The sequence below is a fragment of the Dipodomys spectabilis genome, unplaced genomic scaffold (assembly GCF_019054845.1).
Source record: "Dipodomys spectabilis isolate Male_0828 unplaced genomic scaffold, ASM1905484v1 ptg000363l, whole genome shotgun sequence".
In the NCBI taxonomy this organism is placed as follows: Eukaryota; Metazoa; Chordata; class Mammalia; order Rodentia; family Heteromyidae; genus Dipodomys; species Dipodomys spectabilis.
In genome coordinates, this window is record NW_024871040.1 from 5,168,438 (window position 1) to 5,186,366 (window position 17,929).

The 17,929-nt window shown below is 50.0% G+C and overlaps 1 protein-coding gene across 1 annotated transcript; it reads right to left on the reverse strand.

Moving 5' to 3' along the window:
* Positions 1–9,259: 9,259 nt before the first annotated feature.
* Susd2 (sushi domain containing 2) lies at positions 9,260–17,101 on the reverse strand. Its single transcript, XM_042666165.1, has 15 exons — positions 16,956–17,101; positions 14,853–15,057; positions 14,473–14,624; positions 14,025–14,192; positions 13,292–13,466; positions 12,966–13,167; positions 12,704–12,789; positions 12,343–12,611; positions 12,112–12,255; positions 11,851–12,009; positions 10,993–11,241; positions 10,585–10,857; positions 10,289–10,465; positions 10,100–10,202; positions 9,260–9,978 (listed from the first exon to the last, which is right to left on the reverse strand). The coding sequence occupies exons 1-15, from the start codon at positions 17,029–17,031 to the stop codon at positions 9,954–9,956; spliced, it is 2,463 nt and encodes an 820-aa protein (XP_042522099.1). The 5' UTR covers positions 17,032–17,101; the 3' UTR covers positions 9,260–9,953.
* Between the last annotated feature and the right edge of the window lie 828 nt (positions 17,102–17,929).

Genomic DNA, 17,929 nt, shown 5'->3' on the forward strand with positions numbered 1-17,929 from the left:
ATCTCAGCCTCCTGAGTAGCTAGGATTATAGGCATGAGCCACCAGCGTCTGGCTCCATGATTGGTTTTGGCAGCTGTTAGGGTAGGGTAGCCTGTCATCTCCCTCGAAGGACCTGGGTATATTTCACCACACTGGTTCTAGGAGCACTGACTCCAAAAGTTCTGATGTGGTAGCTCTAAGAAATCCCTATTGCTATGACAACTTGGATCATTATGATAATAATAAACCAAAGTTATTTTTCAATGTGTGTGTGTGTGTGTGTGTGTGTGTGTGTGTGTGTGTGTGTGTGTGTGTGTGTGTGTAGGATTCTGGGGCTTGAACTGAGGGCCAGGGTATTGTCCTGCTCCTTTGTTTTCCCTTCAAGGCTAGTACTCTACCACTTGAGCCACAGATCTACTGACTTTGTGACAGGTAATTGGAGATAAGAGTCTAGAAAAGTGTGCAAGGGAAGGGGTACATTGTCCAAAAAGAAATCTACTCTTTACCTGACTTATGTGACTATAACCCCTGTGTATATCACCTTTAAAATAACAATTTAAATTTTAAAAAAGACTCATGGAATTTCCTGCCTGGGATGTACTTGAACCAATCAGATATTAGCTATGATTATAGGCATAAGCCATCAGCATCCAGCTTTTTTTTTTTTCTGGTTAATTGGAGATAAGACTCTCATAGACTTTTCTGCCTGAGCTGGATTTGAATCTTTTCCCTCAAATCTCAGTCTACTGAGTAGTTAGGATTACAGGTATAAGACACTGGTGTCCAGCTTAATTATTTTTTCTGTGCTAGTGTATAGAACTCAGCTCCTCATACACGCTAGGCAAGCTCTCTAGCACAGAGCTATGCTCTTGGACCTTCTCTGAATATATTTGATCTGGAGTTGATTGAATCCATAGTTGTTTGACTCTGTGGATGCAGAATTGACTGAGTACAAATCGCTGACCATAATCCCACTTATGATGCTCCAGTCTTTGATCTAACGAATTCTGTAAGTACCATCTTCTAAAAAATTAGTGATTAAGTTTCAACCTAGCAATTACAGGGGTACACCAGCATTTGGATCACTGCAGGGGTGAACCTTCACCTGGCAAGGCCATATTCCCTCAATAGCTATGGCCTTCCATCCTATCCTGGAGTTCCAAGCTGGAAAAGGATGATTTAGTAGTTTCACATGGCTGCTGTAACAAAAGTACCACATGGCTTAAAGCAATAGAAATTTATTTTCTTGTAGGTCAGGAACCCAAACTCAGTATCACTGAAATCAAGGTATTGGCATGGCTGTGCTCTTTTCAAGGCTTTGGAGAACCCTTTTCTAGCTTCTTCTGGCCCTGCTGACTGTCATTCTTTGGTTTTGTCCATATCACTCTATCCCTTCTTATCACCATGTCTTCTATGTGTGTGTTGAATCTCCTTCTGATTCCAGTGGGGCTGGGTGGAAAAAGTGACCTGAGAAAGCTTATTGTAAGGCTCTTATGGGCATGGAGAGCCCATCCTGAAACCCAGGTTAAACTCCCCATCTTAAAATCCTTGGTTTAGCTCAGCACTCGTGGTTCAGCTACTCAGAAGGCTGAGATATGAGGACTGCAGTTCAAAGCCAGCCAGGGTAGGAAAGTCTGTAAGATTCTTACCTCCAGGGGCTGGGAAGGTGGCTCAGTGATAGAGCGCTTGCCTTGCATGCCTGAGGCCCTGGGTTCGATTCCTCAGCACCACATAAGAAAAAAGCCAGAAGTGGCGCTGTGGCTCAAGTGGTAGAGCGCTAGCTTTGAGCTGAAGAGCTGAGGGACAGCGCCCAGGCCCAGTGCTCAGGCCCCACGACCAGACCAAAAAAAAAAAAAGATTCTTACCTCCAGTTAACCAGAAAACTGGAAGTGGAGCTTTGTCTCAAAGTGATAGAGCACTGGTCTAGAGCACCTAGGACCTGAATTCAAGCCCCACAACTGACATACACAAAACAAAACCCCTTGGTTTAATCACATAAGCAAAGTAAATTTTGTCTTACAAGGTATTATTCAACAGTCCCAAGGGTTAGGACTTGGATGTATCTGGAAGGCACCTATGGGAAGGGTCTGGATGGACCACTGGATAGGAAGTTGGCCATTAGTCCTGTAACTCTTAGGTGATCTACTGCTGGCAGTCAGGCATCAGGCAGGTGGAGGAATACCAGCTTCTCTGGGAGTCTGGTTTGGGAAAACCTTTAGAAAGCCAGGTCTGGCTAAAGGTCTGGGGTTCAGATAGCCATCCTGAGTATGGTAGAATCTAGAGGCTGACCCCAGATGGAGTAGTGGAACACCTCGTGGGTGTATTCAAGGAGGAGGAGGTTGGAGGGAGGGGTTGAAAGGCAAAATAAGGAGGATTGCATAAGTTGTTTTGAAACAATTATCCTTGGCTAGGCTAATAACAAGATGGCTTCTGTCCAAAGTTTGACAGGAAGTTGGGCAGATGTCTTTACAGAAGTATTGTCTGTGTGAGTTTGTAGTGCCCTTTGTACAAAGTCATGCTTCTGGCAGAAATTTTCACGAAAGTCCTTATTATCAGGCATGCATGTGATCACCTCCTTAATAACCTTCTGCCTCAATCTATTTGTTGCTAGCTTTGATGTGACTTCACTTTAATTCTGATTACTTTCATACAGTTTAACGGAAGTCCTAGACTTCTCTCTGGCCTGGAGAAGGCCTCCTGGGGAAATCTTCACGGCCAGAAACTCTGTAAGGGACTGAGAATGCTGATTGGCTTACGTTTATTGGGCCTACCTTTAAAGCTAGTGATTCATACCCATAGTTCTACCTACTCAGGAGGCTGAGATCTAAGAATCCCAATTTGAAGCTAGCCCAGGCAGAAAAGTCTGTGAGACTCTTGTCTCCAATTAACCAGCCAAGCTGGGTAGAGGTGTGGCTCAAATGGTAAAGTGCCATTGAGTGAAAAAACTAAGGGAAAACACCCTGGCCCTGAGTTTCAGCCCCAGTACTGGCATACGCAGTCACACACACACACACACACACACACACACACACACACACACACGCAAACTGGACTAAAAACACAGTTCTCTTGTTCTCCTTCTCTGAAAAGGGAAGGGAAGATGGTGGACACTCCATACGATGCTATCTGGTTCCAAGTTATCCAGAGTAGCTTGCTAACAGGACATTGTGTAGTGTGCCAGGCTCACATTCTAGATGGTATGAAGGTGAACGGGCATGTGTGGGTGACTTGAATCGGGGCACCATTAGCTTCATATCATGTGCCTGCTCTCATAAAGACTTCCTCTCACCAGGGGCTGGTGGCTCTCACCTATAATCCTAACTAGCTACTCAGGAGTTCAGGCTCGCTTCGAACCATGATCCTCCGATCTCAGCTTCCTGGGAAGCTAGGATTACAAGCTGCTGCCAAATGTTTTCCTGCATCTCTTTAGAGGGCTGATAGTTATGTTAGTAAACATTGCTTATTCTTTGTGTGTGTGTGTGTGTGTGTGTGTGTATGCACACGCAAGTGCGTGCACACATGCCAGTCCTGAGGCTTGAACTCAGGGCCTGGCACTGTCCCTGAGTTTTTTGCTCAAGGCTAGCACTCTACCACTTGAGCATACCTCTACTTCTGGCTTTCGGTGGTTAATTGGGGATAAGAGTCTCACCAACTTTCCTGCCTTGGCTGGTTTTGAACCTTGATCTTCAGATCTCAGTATCCTGAGTAGCTAGGATTACAGGTGTGAGCCGTTGGTGCCTGGACTTCTTTTTCTTTCTTTATTTCCTTTTAAATTATCTTTAAGTACAAAGGAGCTATCATTCAACAAATCTGTACATCTGAATATGGTACATGTTGATTGATGTCACCAATTAACCAGCAAAAGGCTGAAATGGAGCTGTAGTTCAAGTGGTAGAGTGCCAGCATTGAGTGCAAAAACATCCAGGCCCAGCCCCAGTACTAGTACATATGCATACACACGCACACTCAGTTGAGGAAGGCTCTCTTAAAGGTCTATCACCTCCCAGTAAAGATGTCATATGTATACAGAGTTACATCAACACAACTGTCTGTAAAGTCTGTCTGCTTTTCTCTAATGTTGGAGCTTAAGGATCCATGTAGCAGGGAATTGGGAAAGGAAAATTGATGAGTCAGGGACTTCAGAGCTGGCAACCCCCCAGGCATGAGCTGAAGTCACAGGACAGACTGAAACCCACATTTTTTTTTGTTGTTGCCATGGGTAAGAAGGGTTTTGTGGGGCTGGGAAGGTGGCTCAGTGGTAGAGCGCTTGCCTTGCATGCATGAGGCCTTGGGTTCGATTCCCCAGCACCACATAAGCAAAAAGAAAAAAAAGCCAGAAGTGGTGCTGTGGCTCAGGTGGTAGAGTGGTAGCCTTGAGCTGAAGAGCTGAGGGACAGTGCCCAGGCCCAGAGTTCAGGCCCCACAACCAGACCTCCCCCCCAAAAAAAACAAGGGTTTTGTGAAGAAGCTAGGACCCTTCATCACATACCTGGCCCAGGAATCCAAGTAGTCAGAGATGGGCTGATCCAAAAGAAAATGGACAGTTGCAGCCTTTGGTCTGCCAACCCACTGAACTGGTCCTGCAGATCAGCAGCAATGGCAGTGAGCTCCAATGGCTGCTTCCTTTCTAGCTGCCAAGTCTTTAAAGAGCTTCTCTCTTGTGGGGCCTGCGCTAACCAGAAACATGTAGGGAAAAGGAAATCCAGGAACTGTCATGTAGGCTAGCCAAATGAACACAGACCCCAAATTTTTTTCATCTGTCTGTCAGAGCAAAATCTGTGTGTGCTCCATAATCAAATGACAGTGTGGGCTCCAGGCTGTCTGGTATGTTGGTAATAGGTATCAAATGGGTTCTAACTGGAGGAAGAAAATGTACATGCCAATTAACCAGTTAATCTACAGTGTAGATTTCTCTAGGCAAATCTGCACATAGTCACATAGTACAACATTTGAAAAAGCAAAGAATGAGATCAATTGGAATTTTGCCCAACTAGAGACTGGTTCAATAAGCTGGAAGGCCAGGTTTTCATGTGTCTGCCTTTTGTGGGTTTTTTGTTTTTGTTTTTGCCAGTCCTAGGGCTTGAACTCTGGTCTTGGGCGCTGTCCCTAAGCTTTATTTGCTCAAGACTAGCACTCCACCACTTGAGCCACAGTGCTACTTCCGGCCTTTTCTGTGTATGTGGTACCGAGGAATCAAACCAAGGGTTTCATTTTATTTTATTTATTTATTTTAATTTTTTTTTGGGGGGGGTCCAGTCGTGGGGCCTGAACTCTGGGCCTGGGCGCTGTCCCTCAGCTCTTCAGCTCAAGGCTAGCGCTCTACCACTTGAGCCACAGCGCCACTTCCGGCTTTTCTGTGTATGTGGTGCTGAGGAATCAAACCCAGGGTTTCATGCATGCTAGGCAAGCACTCTACCATTAAGCCACATTCCCAGCTCTTGTGCTTGTTTTTGAGACAACAGCTTTCCTAGCTCTCAAGTGGATCATCGATTTATGATCCTCCTGCCTCCACTTTCTGACTGTTGGGAGTACAGGTGTATGCTGACATGCTTGGCCTCTCTGGTGGATCTGTGTGTGTGTGTGAGTGTGTGTGTGTGTGTGTGTGTGTGTGTGTGTGTGTGTGTGTGTGTGTGTGTGCATGCCAGTCCAAGGAGTTGAACTCAGGGCCTGTGTGCTATTCCTAAGCTTTTTTTTTTTTTTTTTGCCACAGCTCCATTTCTGGATTTTTGCTAATTAGTTGGAATCTCATGAGCTTTCCTTGTGCTGGCTTCAAACTTCAATCCTAAAATCTCAGCATCGTGTGTAGCTGAGATTACAGGCATGCGCCACTGGCGCCACCCTCTGATAGAGCTTCCGAGGTACTGTACTCACTGCTGTAACAAGTATTTTCTAAAATGTATCAGGACTAAATCATAAGCTTATTCTTGTTCCTCATGCATTGTAGGACAGTTGAATGTGTTGAGATGTGTGAGGTTCCTCCTCCATTCTGGGAATCTAGGGGGGACCTAGGTCAATATGGCTATCATCCTTGCAGTGTAGCAGCAAGAGAAAAAGCCTGGAGGGAGTGTCAGTGGGAAGTTTTGGGGGGCCTGGACTCAATCATCCGCTCATAACTTTGGCTAGATGCAGTTATATGATCACGTTAGCAGCAAGAAACCCTGGGAAATGTAGTCCAGTGCATGTCTGAGTGACAGGAGCTCTCTGCTTAACTCACTTCTCTAACTGGTTTTCAGTTTTCCCTAACACATGTGCAATGACTTATACTTGTTATCCTAGCTACAAAGGAGGCTGAGATCTATGGATTCTAGTTCAAAGCCAGACTGGACAGAAAAGTTCATGAGACTTTTATCTTCTAAAAAACTGGAAGTAGGGGCTGGGAAGGTGGTTCAGTGGTAGAGCGCTTGCCTTGCATGCTTGAGGCCCTGGGTTCGATTCCTCAGCACCACATAAGAAAAAAGCCGGAAGTGGTGCTGTGGCTCAAGTGGTAGAGCGCTAGCCTTGAGCTGAAGAGCTGAGGGACAGCGCCCAGGCCCAGAGTTCAGGCCCCACGACCGGGCCAAAAATAATAATAATAAATAAAAAAAAAAACTGGAAGTAGAGCCATGGCTCAAGTGGCAGTCTTGAATGACAAAGCTACAGGGCAGGGTCCTGTAGGTTTTAAGTTCCAATACTCTCACCAAAATAAAAGAAAAAAGACCCAGCTGGAGCCACACTCTCCAGGAAACCCCTCCTGACTTTAAACAACCACAGTGAGGAGGAGTTGCACAGAGGAGTGGGAGGAGGAGGAGCAGTAGAGGGGAGAAAGAGGAGGAGAGGTCAGGTCACATTGAACCTGACAGGCCCCTCCCACATACACAGTGAGCCCAGCAGGTCTCACCTCCCCCCTCCACACACACACACACACAGAGCCATTTGAAGCTTTCAGAGGGAACCAGTTGAGTGCTTGTACTGGGGGAGGAGGGAGTCCTATGCTCCCCCAAGGAGTCTGTATTGGGTTAAGTCCCTTTTTCTCTCAAAGTTTTAGCAAGAGGCTGAAGGGCATGAGGAGAGTGAAATGGGTCCCTCTGCTGTCCCTTATTGGCCTGCATGATTCTTCTGTGGAGATCTGTGGGTGCCACATTGGCTCCTAACTCTCCTATTATGTTTCTGAGTCCCTGAATTTCCATCATCCCACCCTGACAGAGGGCAGGCTGTTGGACTCTGAGATTAGGCCCACAGTAGGCCCATCTACCAGCTCCCTGTTCCTCATCTTGCAAGCCCTAGGGCATTTAGAGACAATCTCCCACCGGCAAAAGCTTCCGACTTTGGCTCTGGGGATGCCTGAATCCAGGGCCATAGCCAGGGCAAGCCTTCTGCTGCTGGGGAAAGGAGATATGAGGACAGCTCTAGAGGCTATGCTAGATGGCGATGGGAAAAAAGGCACAAGCCTGACACAGGGCATGCTTTATTCAGTTTGAGTCCAATGTCTTGGCTTGGCAGGCCCCCATCCAGCCACACTGTTCCTCAGACAGGACAGCTCAGCCTGTCCTGGAACAACCTTTATAACCAATTAGAATTCTGAGGATTCAACTTGAGGTTGTGTCTTACTGTAGCCCAAGATGGCTTCAAACTTCTGCCTTAGTTTCCCAAGTGCTAGCATTACAGTTACAGAGAACTGGCCCTCTGGGTCTCTCACACACGTTCAAGCCTTCACCAGAACGCTAATGGCACTGATTGACAAGTGGCCAGCCTGTTGAGGTTTAGCACAGGGATACCCTGGGGACCTAGGCAGTGAGAGACAAGCCCTAGCTTATTTTGCCTACAGAGAAGAAAGTACTAGCCTAGTGGCCACAGGGCTGGCTCTCAGCCTCTACTTTGTAAGCACAGAGGAACAGGATAAGCGTATGGGGTCAGGACAGGACCCACTGACCCCATCCCCTTCCTAGCCCCCTGGGTGCTTCCTTCATCCTCCCAACCACTCAGTTTCAGCTGTTAACTCAGTCAAACTCCATCTCTGGGAGTCCCTCTAGTGAGACCTGCCCTTGTTGCTCAGCTCTTGTTTCTGGCTTTTTGCCAAGGGGGAAGGCTGAGTGGGTTGGAGCCCTGGCATCCCCCACAGCGAGCGCCATCTGGACAACCTAGCCCAGACTGTACAATCCTTTTGACATTCCTAAGGCTGGAGGATGATCTTATGATCCTCTCAGGTACGGGGAGATGTGTGTAAATTTTGGCTGTGCTCTGACCAAGCCTGGGGTCCAGGGGCAGAGTGGGTGCTAACTTCTCCCCAGCTCCTTGGGCTGTGGTGCCTCATCTCTGCCCTTTACTGCCATCATGTGGCCACTCTCAATACTGCAGGCCAGAGGTCAGGACTCAGCCCAGGTTCTCCATCTGTGTCTCCACCCCCACCCCATCTGCCCTACCCTGCCTGTCCATTCTCCATATGTGATAAAAAGATACAAAGCTAAATGCCAGGCACCAGAGGCTCACGCCTGTAATCCTAGCTACTCAGGAGGCTGAGATCTGAGGATCATGGTTCAAAGCCAGCACAGCAGTAAAGTCTGTGAGACTCTTATCTCCAATAAACCACCAGAAAACCAGAAGTGGCCCTGTGGCCCAAGTAGTAGAGCGCTCACCTTGAACTGAAGAGCTTAGGGACAGCGCCCATGCCCAGAGTTCAAGCCCCATGACTGACCGACCGACAGACACAGACAGACAGACAGACAGACAGACACACACACACACACACACACACACACATACACACACACATACACACACACACACACAAAGGAACATGGGCCTTGGGCATTCAAGAATTTGTACTTGACCCTATCAATGACTATGCCCAGCAATTGAAAGCGGATTACAAGGCAATGGCAGGATTTTGAGGCTTTGTGCAGTGCAGGCAACTCTTCTCAGGAAACACTAGGGTAGGGTAAGGAAGTGGGCACCTGGGCTGGAGGAAAGTGAACTGGAAGGGAGAGTTCCAGCTACACTGAGTGGATAGAGTAGGCAAGACTCAAAGCTGGGCGCTGGCGGCTCACACCTGTAATTCTACTTACTCAGGAGGCTAAGATCTGAGAATTGCAGTTCAAAGCCATCCTTGGCAGGAAAATCTGTAGACTCTTATCTCTAATTAACTACCAGAAAACTGGAAGTGGAACTGTGACTCAAGTGGTAGAGCACTAGCCTTAAGCAAAAAAACCCAATGACAGTGCTCAGTCCTCTAGGACCAATGTACCTATGTACTTGTGCACACATGTACCCCCCCTTCCCACCCCCCACACACAGTAGGCAGGACTGAGATTCTGGTTCTGTTGGTAGGTGACTTTACCAATCAGTCATGAATTCTAGAAATGTGAGCAGCAGGACACCACAGAAGGAACAGGGAGCTTGTTTTTTCCTTGTACAGGCAGGAAAGGGTATACCAAGACAATTCTATAAGCTTGCAATAACAGGGTCATCTTCCCTGCTGGGGTTCTTGCTTTCTGCTCAGAGATCTAAAGTCTCTCTCCACCCTGGAGCAGAACCCACCCTGGGTCATAGGCTAGGTCCAGGGTTTAGGAACCAAGGCAGCTTGGCATAGAGGCCCCATAGGAGGGTGAGCAACAAGTCCCAGTCCATCAAGGACAAGGGTAGTGGGCATCACCCTGTGTGAGGGTTGGGGAAGGAATTGGAGTTGCAGTCTGTGATGCAGGAGATTAGGGTTGGGACACAGGCATTACAATTTCAGGTATGAAGTCTCAGACTGAAGAATCAGAGGCAGGGTATTTCAAAGGTTACGAACGAACACCTGCATGGTGCCTTGAGTCTGAGATGACAGCTAAGGCATGAGGTCTTGAGTCCACAGGTGTTACAGGCCCAGGTATCAAGTGTCCAGTCCTAGGGATGCGAGACTCATAGAATTGGGATACATGCTATTTGGAGTCCAAGATCTTCTCTTGGGAGGCTGGGTCTCCACCATAACAAGACATCTGGCCACATGTGTTTCTGCCTCAGGGTTGGGAACTCCACATATTCCTGTAACAGACATGTAATTTTAGGCTGGGCGTGGCTCTCATAGGGTTTCCCCAGGGTCCCAAGACAGCTCTCCAAGGGGCAGAAGTGGGGTCTGGGAGCGGGCCTCAGAATGGGGTCTTACATATGGCCCTTCCTGCGGCGTAGCAGCACATAGATGACAGCAATCAGCGCCACCACAGCCAGGCCTCCAAAGATGATGCTCAGAAGCACAGTGTAATTCCTTCCTGGTGAGAGGATGAGAATGAGGGTGGCCTAGGGCATATGGGCAAGCAGGAGTGAGAATATGCATGGTAGGGAGAGACATTCTCACCTATGTGGCACTCCGGGGTGGCTGCAGACCAGGCACCATTAGCCTGGCAGATGCTGGTCTCTGCCCCAGCCAGGCTGTAACCACTGTTGCAACCAAAGCGGATGGTGGAACCCATCAGGTACCTGCTGCCCTCCTTGTACCCATTAGATGGGGGAGCCAGCCAGCCACAGGACACCACTGGAATAGAGGCAGGGCACAGAGGGTATGTCTGGGCTGCTGACCATAGCATGAGGTGCTATATATCCCAATTAGAATGTCTGCACCCCTGCTTAAGCCATGCCTCCCCCAGCCCTCACCAGGCTGTAGGTTCTTCAGGCGATCCTGGTGTTGCTGGTAGGAGACTCGCGTGGCATTACCCACACTCAGACTCCCAGTCGCCACCACATCAAAGATACAGAAAGGGTTGTTCGCACAGAGCTTAGTGGCCTCTTCCGCCTGGCTGGGATCAAGGGTGGCCTCATCGGGGAAAAGGGGTTTGAAGTTGGGGTCATGCTTGGGTTGATTCATGAAGTTGTATACCAACATCCAGGAGTCATAGGTGAAGAGAGAGGAGGTGTTGTGCACAGCCCCTAAGGAGACAGTCCTACGTGGGCACAGCTCTGCACCAAGGGTCCAGGGTCTGCCCTTGGTACAGAGACACTGCACCATGCTCCCCCCTTTCTGCCCTCTCCACTCATCCCAGACTATTCCCCAGGGTCACTCACAGTCAGCCCCAAACTGGAACAACTGCTGAGCACTGGCGTTCCAGGGCAACACTTGCCCATTGCGTAGGGTGAAGTCATCGGTGGGGTTATTGTTGAGTGTCCCAAGGAGGCCATGGGTGTGGGTCAGGAACTTCTCAGGCAGCAGGACAGCCACACTCAGGAAAGAGCCTTGCATGCTGACCTCCACACCAGCCCCCGATGACAACATGATTGAAACCTTGTTCTCAGAAGCCACAGAGAGGAACATACCTGGCCACAGGTGGAGATATGTCAGAGATACTCCTTTGGGCCCTTGCTCTGCCTGCAGGATGGGTTGGAAGGACCACGCATCCCCAGGAATAACCTACTTGCTATGATGTTGTCTACCTAGACATGATGTTTCTATATCTGTATGCCAGGACCTTCAGAAAACCCCTATGCTGAGGCCATAATGTGTGTGAGAAGTATTCCCCAATGGGGAGTTGGTCTCCACCTCTGAGCCCACAGCCTTGGCTTTCTTGCAGCAGCTTATGTAGGGGGATCTAGTGTAGCACTCTGTCATCCATCATGATGGCCCCTGGATGCCTCTAGGTTGTAAGGAGGCCCTTACCCATAATATTGGCCTTTTGGGGCTCTGAGTAGGCCTGTTGGTTGGCAATATTCATATCCCTGTAGGTTTGACTTGAGAGCAGGCTCCCTCACACTGGGCTCACAGGCTGGAGCACAGACCTACCTGGGCTTGTAAGTCCTGTGAAGCATCCATCTGAGCCCCAAGACAGGTTGCACCCCCGGCAGGTAGCAAGGGCCAGGTGAAGGTGGCTCTGTGACCACTCTCAGCTCCTTGGAAGCCTGCTAACCATGCCTGCTCGTGCTACTTACCCTTCAAGTCCATCCAACTCTGCTCAGTGAAGCTGAGCACCTCCTGATTCAGCAGCACCTCCAGAATGACTGGTGTGCCCGCCAGCCGCACCTCCACCACGTCAGAATTGCCCTCCTGCACCGCCACGGCTGTCAGCCTGGTGCCTCGGGCCTCTGTGCCTGCAGTGGTGGGCACAGAGTAAGTAAGGTCCTTTTGGTTCCTGCCTCCTGTCCCGGAGGACCCGGAACTACCCAGAAACCCGTGAGGGCACCCAGCCTCACCGTGGTCTGTTCTCTCAGGCTGAGCCCGCACCTGCACCCTTAGGTCGGTCAGCGCACCCTCCAGCAGCACATACTCGCCACGCCCATTGAATGTGAAATTGGTGCCATCGAAGGTGACAAAGTGAGGATCTCCAAATGCAGAGGCTGAGGTGCGAGTGGATGGTCAGGTATCCACCCTCCCCCCCCAGCTCTGCCCCTCCCCTCCCCTCAGGCATCCAGGCTGGCACCTACCCAGGTGTGGAGGCTGGTAGCTTCGACAGTCACTAGAGGGTCGCCGGCGCATATAGTGGTGGCACTCAGGCGCCCAGAGGCAGCAGTAATAGAAACTGATGACATCGTACATCCAGTGGGACATGCCTGGAACCCTGGGTGGTGTACGGTAGGGGGGTGCACCCCAGTCATGCCCACGATCAGGGGTACTGCCGCCTGTTGAGTCTGCAGTGAGGAGTTGTGTACCAGCCTTTGTGTAACAGCACTGCTGGCCTGAGCCATACTTGGGGCTGGAGGCAAGAATGAGTCAGGGTCACCATTGGCAGCCTGGCCCCTATCCCCAACCCCATTCTGTCCCTCATCCCTGGATCTGCTGGCTTACCTGGCCTGCACAGAGCGCACACAGTGAACGGCCCCAGGGTGGTAGGTACAAACGCTGCCATGTTCAATATCGCAGCCGTAGTCTGTCTGCAGAGTGGCCGGTGGCTGTAACCTGAGTTGTACATACACCACCCACTACATCCCTGGGAGCCCTCCCAATCTAGCCCCTCCTTTTTGAGGATTTGTCTGCTTCATGAGGGTGGCTTACTCCTTCTGCTCCCTCGCCCTCTTTCAGACACTAATGGATGGATGTTCAGGCTTACAAAGAAGCGGCCGGTGTCAGCCCGGGCCTGGGCCAGGGTGCAAGGGCAGTCAGGCAGTTCCTTCAAGAAATCCGGCAGCTGGTCTTCCAAATTCTCCCAGGCCAGACACTGTGTACGGGCCCAGGCTACAGAATCTGCCCGGAAGTCATCACCCAAGTGCCAGGCCAGTGCGTGATCGTTGGTCCAGAGCGCCTGTACATCGCTGCAGCAGTGATGAAGCATGAGCTGAAGGGCCAGCCACACCCCCCCTGGCCTTGGGTTGACCCAATGAGCATGGCAATCCCCAGGCAGGTGCCCCCAGCCCATGCACTGCTCTGTGCCCTTACTTCTGCCCTGCATAATTTTTGCTGCTGCTGATCCTTAGTGCACCCACTTTCCACTTCTGGTACTTAAGCGGTGCAGGTTTTGGAGTGAAGGTGAAGAAGCCAGAGTTGGAGATATTTGTAGCCACGGGGTAGAGGTAAGACCACTTTGCTGTCCAGTTCACTGAGTATGGCCAACCTGAGGGAGAGAAGGCCTTAGTCAACACTTTGGCCTCTCTAAGGATCCTAGGAGCAGGAGCAGGGCTAGTCCGGCCCCAATCTCCCACTGAGAGCTTGACAGATTGATAGAAGGGCAGAAGGTCACACCAAATCAACCCCATGGGAGGATCTGCCTTGCTATTGCTCCATCAGGGACTCTGCCTTGAGTTACTATTACCTCATCCCATTCATCAGAGTATCACTGGGTATGCCAGGCTCAGTAAAGGATGGGGAAAGAGTCAGCTTCTTCTGTCTCTAGGACATGCCTATCTGAGGATCAATGTGTCCAAACCTCCCATCAGACCCAGTACCCTAACCAGCCAGACTTGCCTACCATGCCATCTCTCTCACACTGTCTGATAGAAATGACTGGCATTCCTCCTCAGTTTCAAATTCTTTGTTCCCACCCCTGCTCCTCAATCTCTGGGTGGAGGTCTCTGACTTTCTCCTGTCTAGATAGGACACCTAGGACTGACTTCCTCTCATTTCTGAGAACTGAAAGGCTCTGTTATCTCCACCAACTCAAAGCCAGCCTTACCTGTTTCCTCATAGCCCCACAGCTCAATGGTAACAGCAGGCGTGAGCAGCACTGAAGCATTCCAAGTCAGGCTGAGGTTACCAGCAGTGCCCGAGGTGCCATAGTATTGCCAGTGAGTCTCATTCACCAGTTGACTCTTCTCAGTTTCAGACACTTTGTAGGGGTGAACTGGGCAGGGGCCAGTAAAAGGTAAGTTGAAGGCCTGGGACCAAGTAGTCCAGGGGCCCACCTCTCTAAAAGTCTCCCTCTGGGATGGGCCTCCTGTTTGATACCTGGAGGTAGAAGGAACCCCCACCCAAAGGACTGGTTCAGCCAGAGTGACAGGTAGGTTAGGTGGACCAGGTCTCAGTGTGCATAGATTAGGGCTAGGGAAAGTCCCTATGAGGGAACCAGGTCCCACGAAGGGAGGCATGTAGACTGGCCTGGCAGTTGAGGGTTGAGGGCTCACCAGCTAGCCAAGTGCCTGAGTGAGTAAAGGTGCGGCCATTGTCCATGGAGATGGTGAAGGGAATGCGACCACTTTCATAGAGCAAGGGTGACACACAGTGCACCTGCTTCAAGGCATCCACATAGCCAAGAGTCTGGATGCTTTCCTTAAACCTGGGTATAGAGAAGGTTGAGGTTGTAGGAGCCGTTGGGCCAAGTGAGTCAATCCTCTCAAAACTTAAGAACTGTACCCCTCACTCCCGCCCCATGAACAGGTATAATCAGCTGTCTTTGTGTCCTCCTGCTTATTCTTGGTCCCAGAGCTCCACTTGGCCAGTTGTGTGAAGAGCTTTAGGTATGGAATGGGGATTATGGGGGTCCTAATTGCCTGGCCCTTCTTACCTGCAGATCACACCATCTGTGGAACCGAACCACTTGAAATGTGCCACAAAGTCCTTGCCACCCATCATGGAGCCCGAAGAGGGTGAGATCTCTAGACAGAAGTCACGGAAGTCTGAGCAGCAGGTGCCAAGGCCGGAGCAGGTTGGGTGGCAGGAGCAGGGCCCATTCTGGTCCCCACAGCGCAATGAACAGCTCTCCTGGACACCTAGAAAAGAGATCCTTGAATACCTGCTCTGGGTGTGTCCAAGAGCAGCCACCCAGGGTGCAAGGCGTGGAGAGTTTGTTAAAGGGAAGCATTCCAAACTGGGTGGCAGTGGCTCACACCTGTAATCCTAGCTATTTTGGAGGCTGAGATCTGAGGAACACAGTTCAAAGCCAGCCCAGGGAATTATCTCCATATAACCACCAGAAAACAGGAAGTGGTGATGTGGCTTAAGTGGTAGAGTGCTAGCCTTGAGCTAAAGAGCTCAGGGACAATGCCTAAGCCCAGAGTTCAAGCTCCACTACAGACAGAAAAAAAAAAAAAGGAAGCTTTCCTAGAAGACTGCAAGTCAGGATAGTGTAGTTACTAAGAAGATAATGATAGTCTCTGGTTCCAGATAATCAGCACAGATTTAGTGGTAAGATAGACTGGCTAGAATGCAGTGAGGTAAGAGAAAATACCAGAGACATTTAACCTTGGAGTATTGAGTAGCTCCTGGGCCAAACTGTCCTTCAGCCAAGTATGTAATCACAAGCCAGGGCTCCTCAGAGGGTCACAGTTTTCTGCACCCTTGTCATAGGTTTGGACATCTCTCTTGACTCCCAAGGTATCTATGGATAGGGTGCTATCCTGGGGCTCACAGACTAGACTAGGGCTTTTCTTGCATGCCTACGCAAGGGTCTGTGCACATGGTGACTTGAGTCCCATTAAAAGTCAGGAGGAAAATGATGCCCCAGGATCACTCCCAGGAGGCAGAAATGGGAGTCTTGCCCTCTGACAAGGCCAGAGATGTTCCATTTCTTTTAAGGGATAGGAGGTTCATTTCTGCCAGGGAGCCTGATACTGAATAGACAGACATTAGGAGCTCATCACCTGGAACTGTGGATATCAGGCCCAAGCCTTCTCTTGTAGTATGTGAGGACCTGTAGCAGGGGCATATATATATATATATATATATTGTGTGCCAGTCCTAGGGCTTGAATTCAGGACACTGACCCTTAGCTTTTTCCACTTTCAGCTTTTTGGTGGTTAATTGGAGTCCAAAAGACATTTCTGCCCATGCTGGCTTTCAACTTCAGTCTTCATATCTCAGCCTCCTAAGTAGCTAGGATTATAGGCATGAGCCTATAATTGGCACCTAGCTAAAGGGTCATATTTGCAGATCTGTCCCTTCTGAACTAGAGGGTGGAGACTGGGGTGGGGTGCAAGCAGGCAAAATGGGATCATACATTCTACCTGTCCCTTCTCCATCTAAATAAAGGTGGTCAGTCAAGGGCTAGGCCTGGATTTGAGCCACCTTACTTCACTAAGTACCCAGCATTTAAGAGCAGCAATAAATATTTATTGGCCAATGATGTGATGGCTTTAAAGATGTGATATGGTGTGAGAAAGAGGCTCTGAGATGCCAGTAAATGAGTTTAAAAGTGGACAAGAGGGTAGTGATATTTCCCTGAAAGATCGAAGATGGGTGAAGGGCAATGGGTTAGCATGAACCAGCTCAGCCTGAGGCTAGGGTTGCAACTCTGATCTTCAGGCCTTCTGCTAGACTTTATTGGATTTATTTGCACCCTGATGAATACTAACGATCTTACCCATTGGTTAGGGGATTCCTGAATGTAATCATGCCTTTGACTGGAGCTCTGCTGTCCCCTCCCAAACAGTTATGAGACCATAACTGTCAGTTCCCAGAAGATATAAGGTAGACTAGGCCGAGCCACCCCCATCCTCACTGGAGATCCCTGGATCCTGGAGGCTCAGAATTTCTTCTCCCAGCCCCCAGCAGAATCACAGATGGCCAAACAGATGGACAGTGGCTGAGCCCAGTGGGATATCTACCCTAAGCCTAGCTGATCAGACAAATGGACAGATAAGAGAGACAGAAAAGCAGCGTGAGAACATACCTGCTGTGGGCCTAGGCCCTGGGCCGGAGACTATCACCAGCAGCAGCAGGATCCAGGGAAGGGGAGCCATCTTCATAGTGCAGCCTGTCTGTAAGCCCAGGCAGTGTTGTGCTCTGAGGCGGCGGCTGGGAAGCACTCACTCCCTGCCAGGCTGGCCCCGCCCTTCGCTCTCCGAGGCACCGCCCCACCCTGCCCCTCCCCACTCTGTCCTCTCTCAAAGTCCACAGGTGCCTGAGTAGACCAGCTGAGCTGGACCTGCTCCGTTAGCACATTCTTGTCCTGCTTGCAAGGGACAAGGGGGAGGGGGCCAAACATTGGCCTGGGGATGCCTGGGAGAGCAAGGGGGCTGGAGCCTCCAGCTTCAGGACCTTTGACACGTGATGAGCTGGATACCCAGAGGCTATTGCTCCTGACTTTGGGTCTCAGCCCAGACCAGCTTGCTGAAGCCTACAAGGGCGGGCTCTTGCAGGGATGCGATGCTCCAGGGTGGGTGAGGCCATCATCCAAGAAACTGGTAAGATTCTAGCCCCAGTACCCTCAGGGACAGACCTCTTGTCCTCTGCCCTAGCTTCTAGAAGGGAGGAGGTGTTGTTAATCCTTTCTCTAACCTGGAAGGTGAAGTAAACTTATTCTTGGCAGGGTTGATGTGTGTGTGTGTGTGTGTGTGTGTGTGTTAGAGGTGATCTCAGAGAATAGGAACAGCCAAGTTAGACCCAGGCTGAGCCCCGGGACAGAGGCAATACCAAAGGGATTCCTATACAGGGGGTCCCTTCACAAGATTCCAGAGGTCCTCACCCAGGACAGGGGATCCCACCCTCCACACCACCCATGGGATATCAGAGAGTTTACATATCTCTAGGGTTTCTCTCCCTAATCCTCCTGCAGATTAGGAAATTTAAAGCCTATAGAGGCTTACTGAGGCTCCTTCCTGGGAGTTCCCTGAAGCCAAAGTGGACTGTGGACCCCAGCTTGGA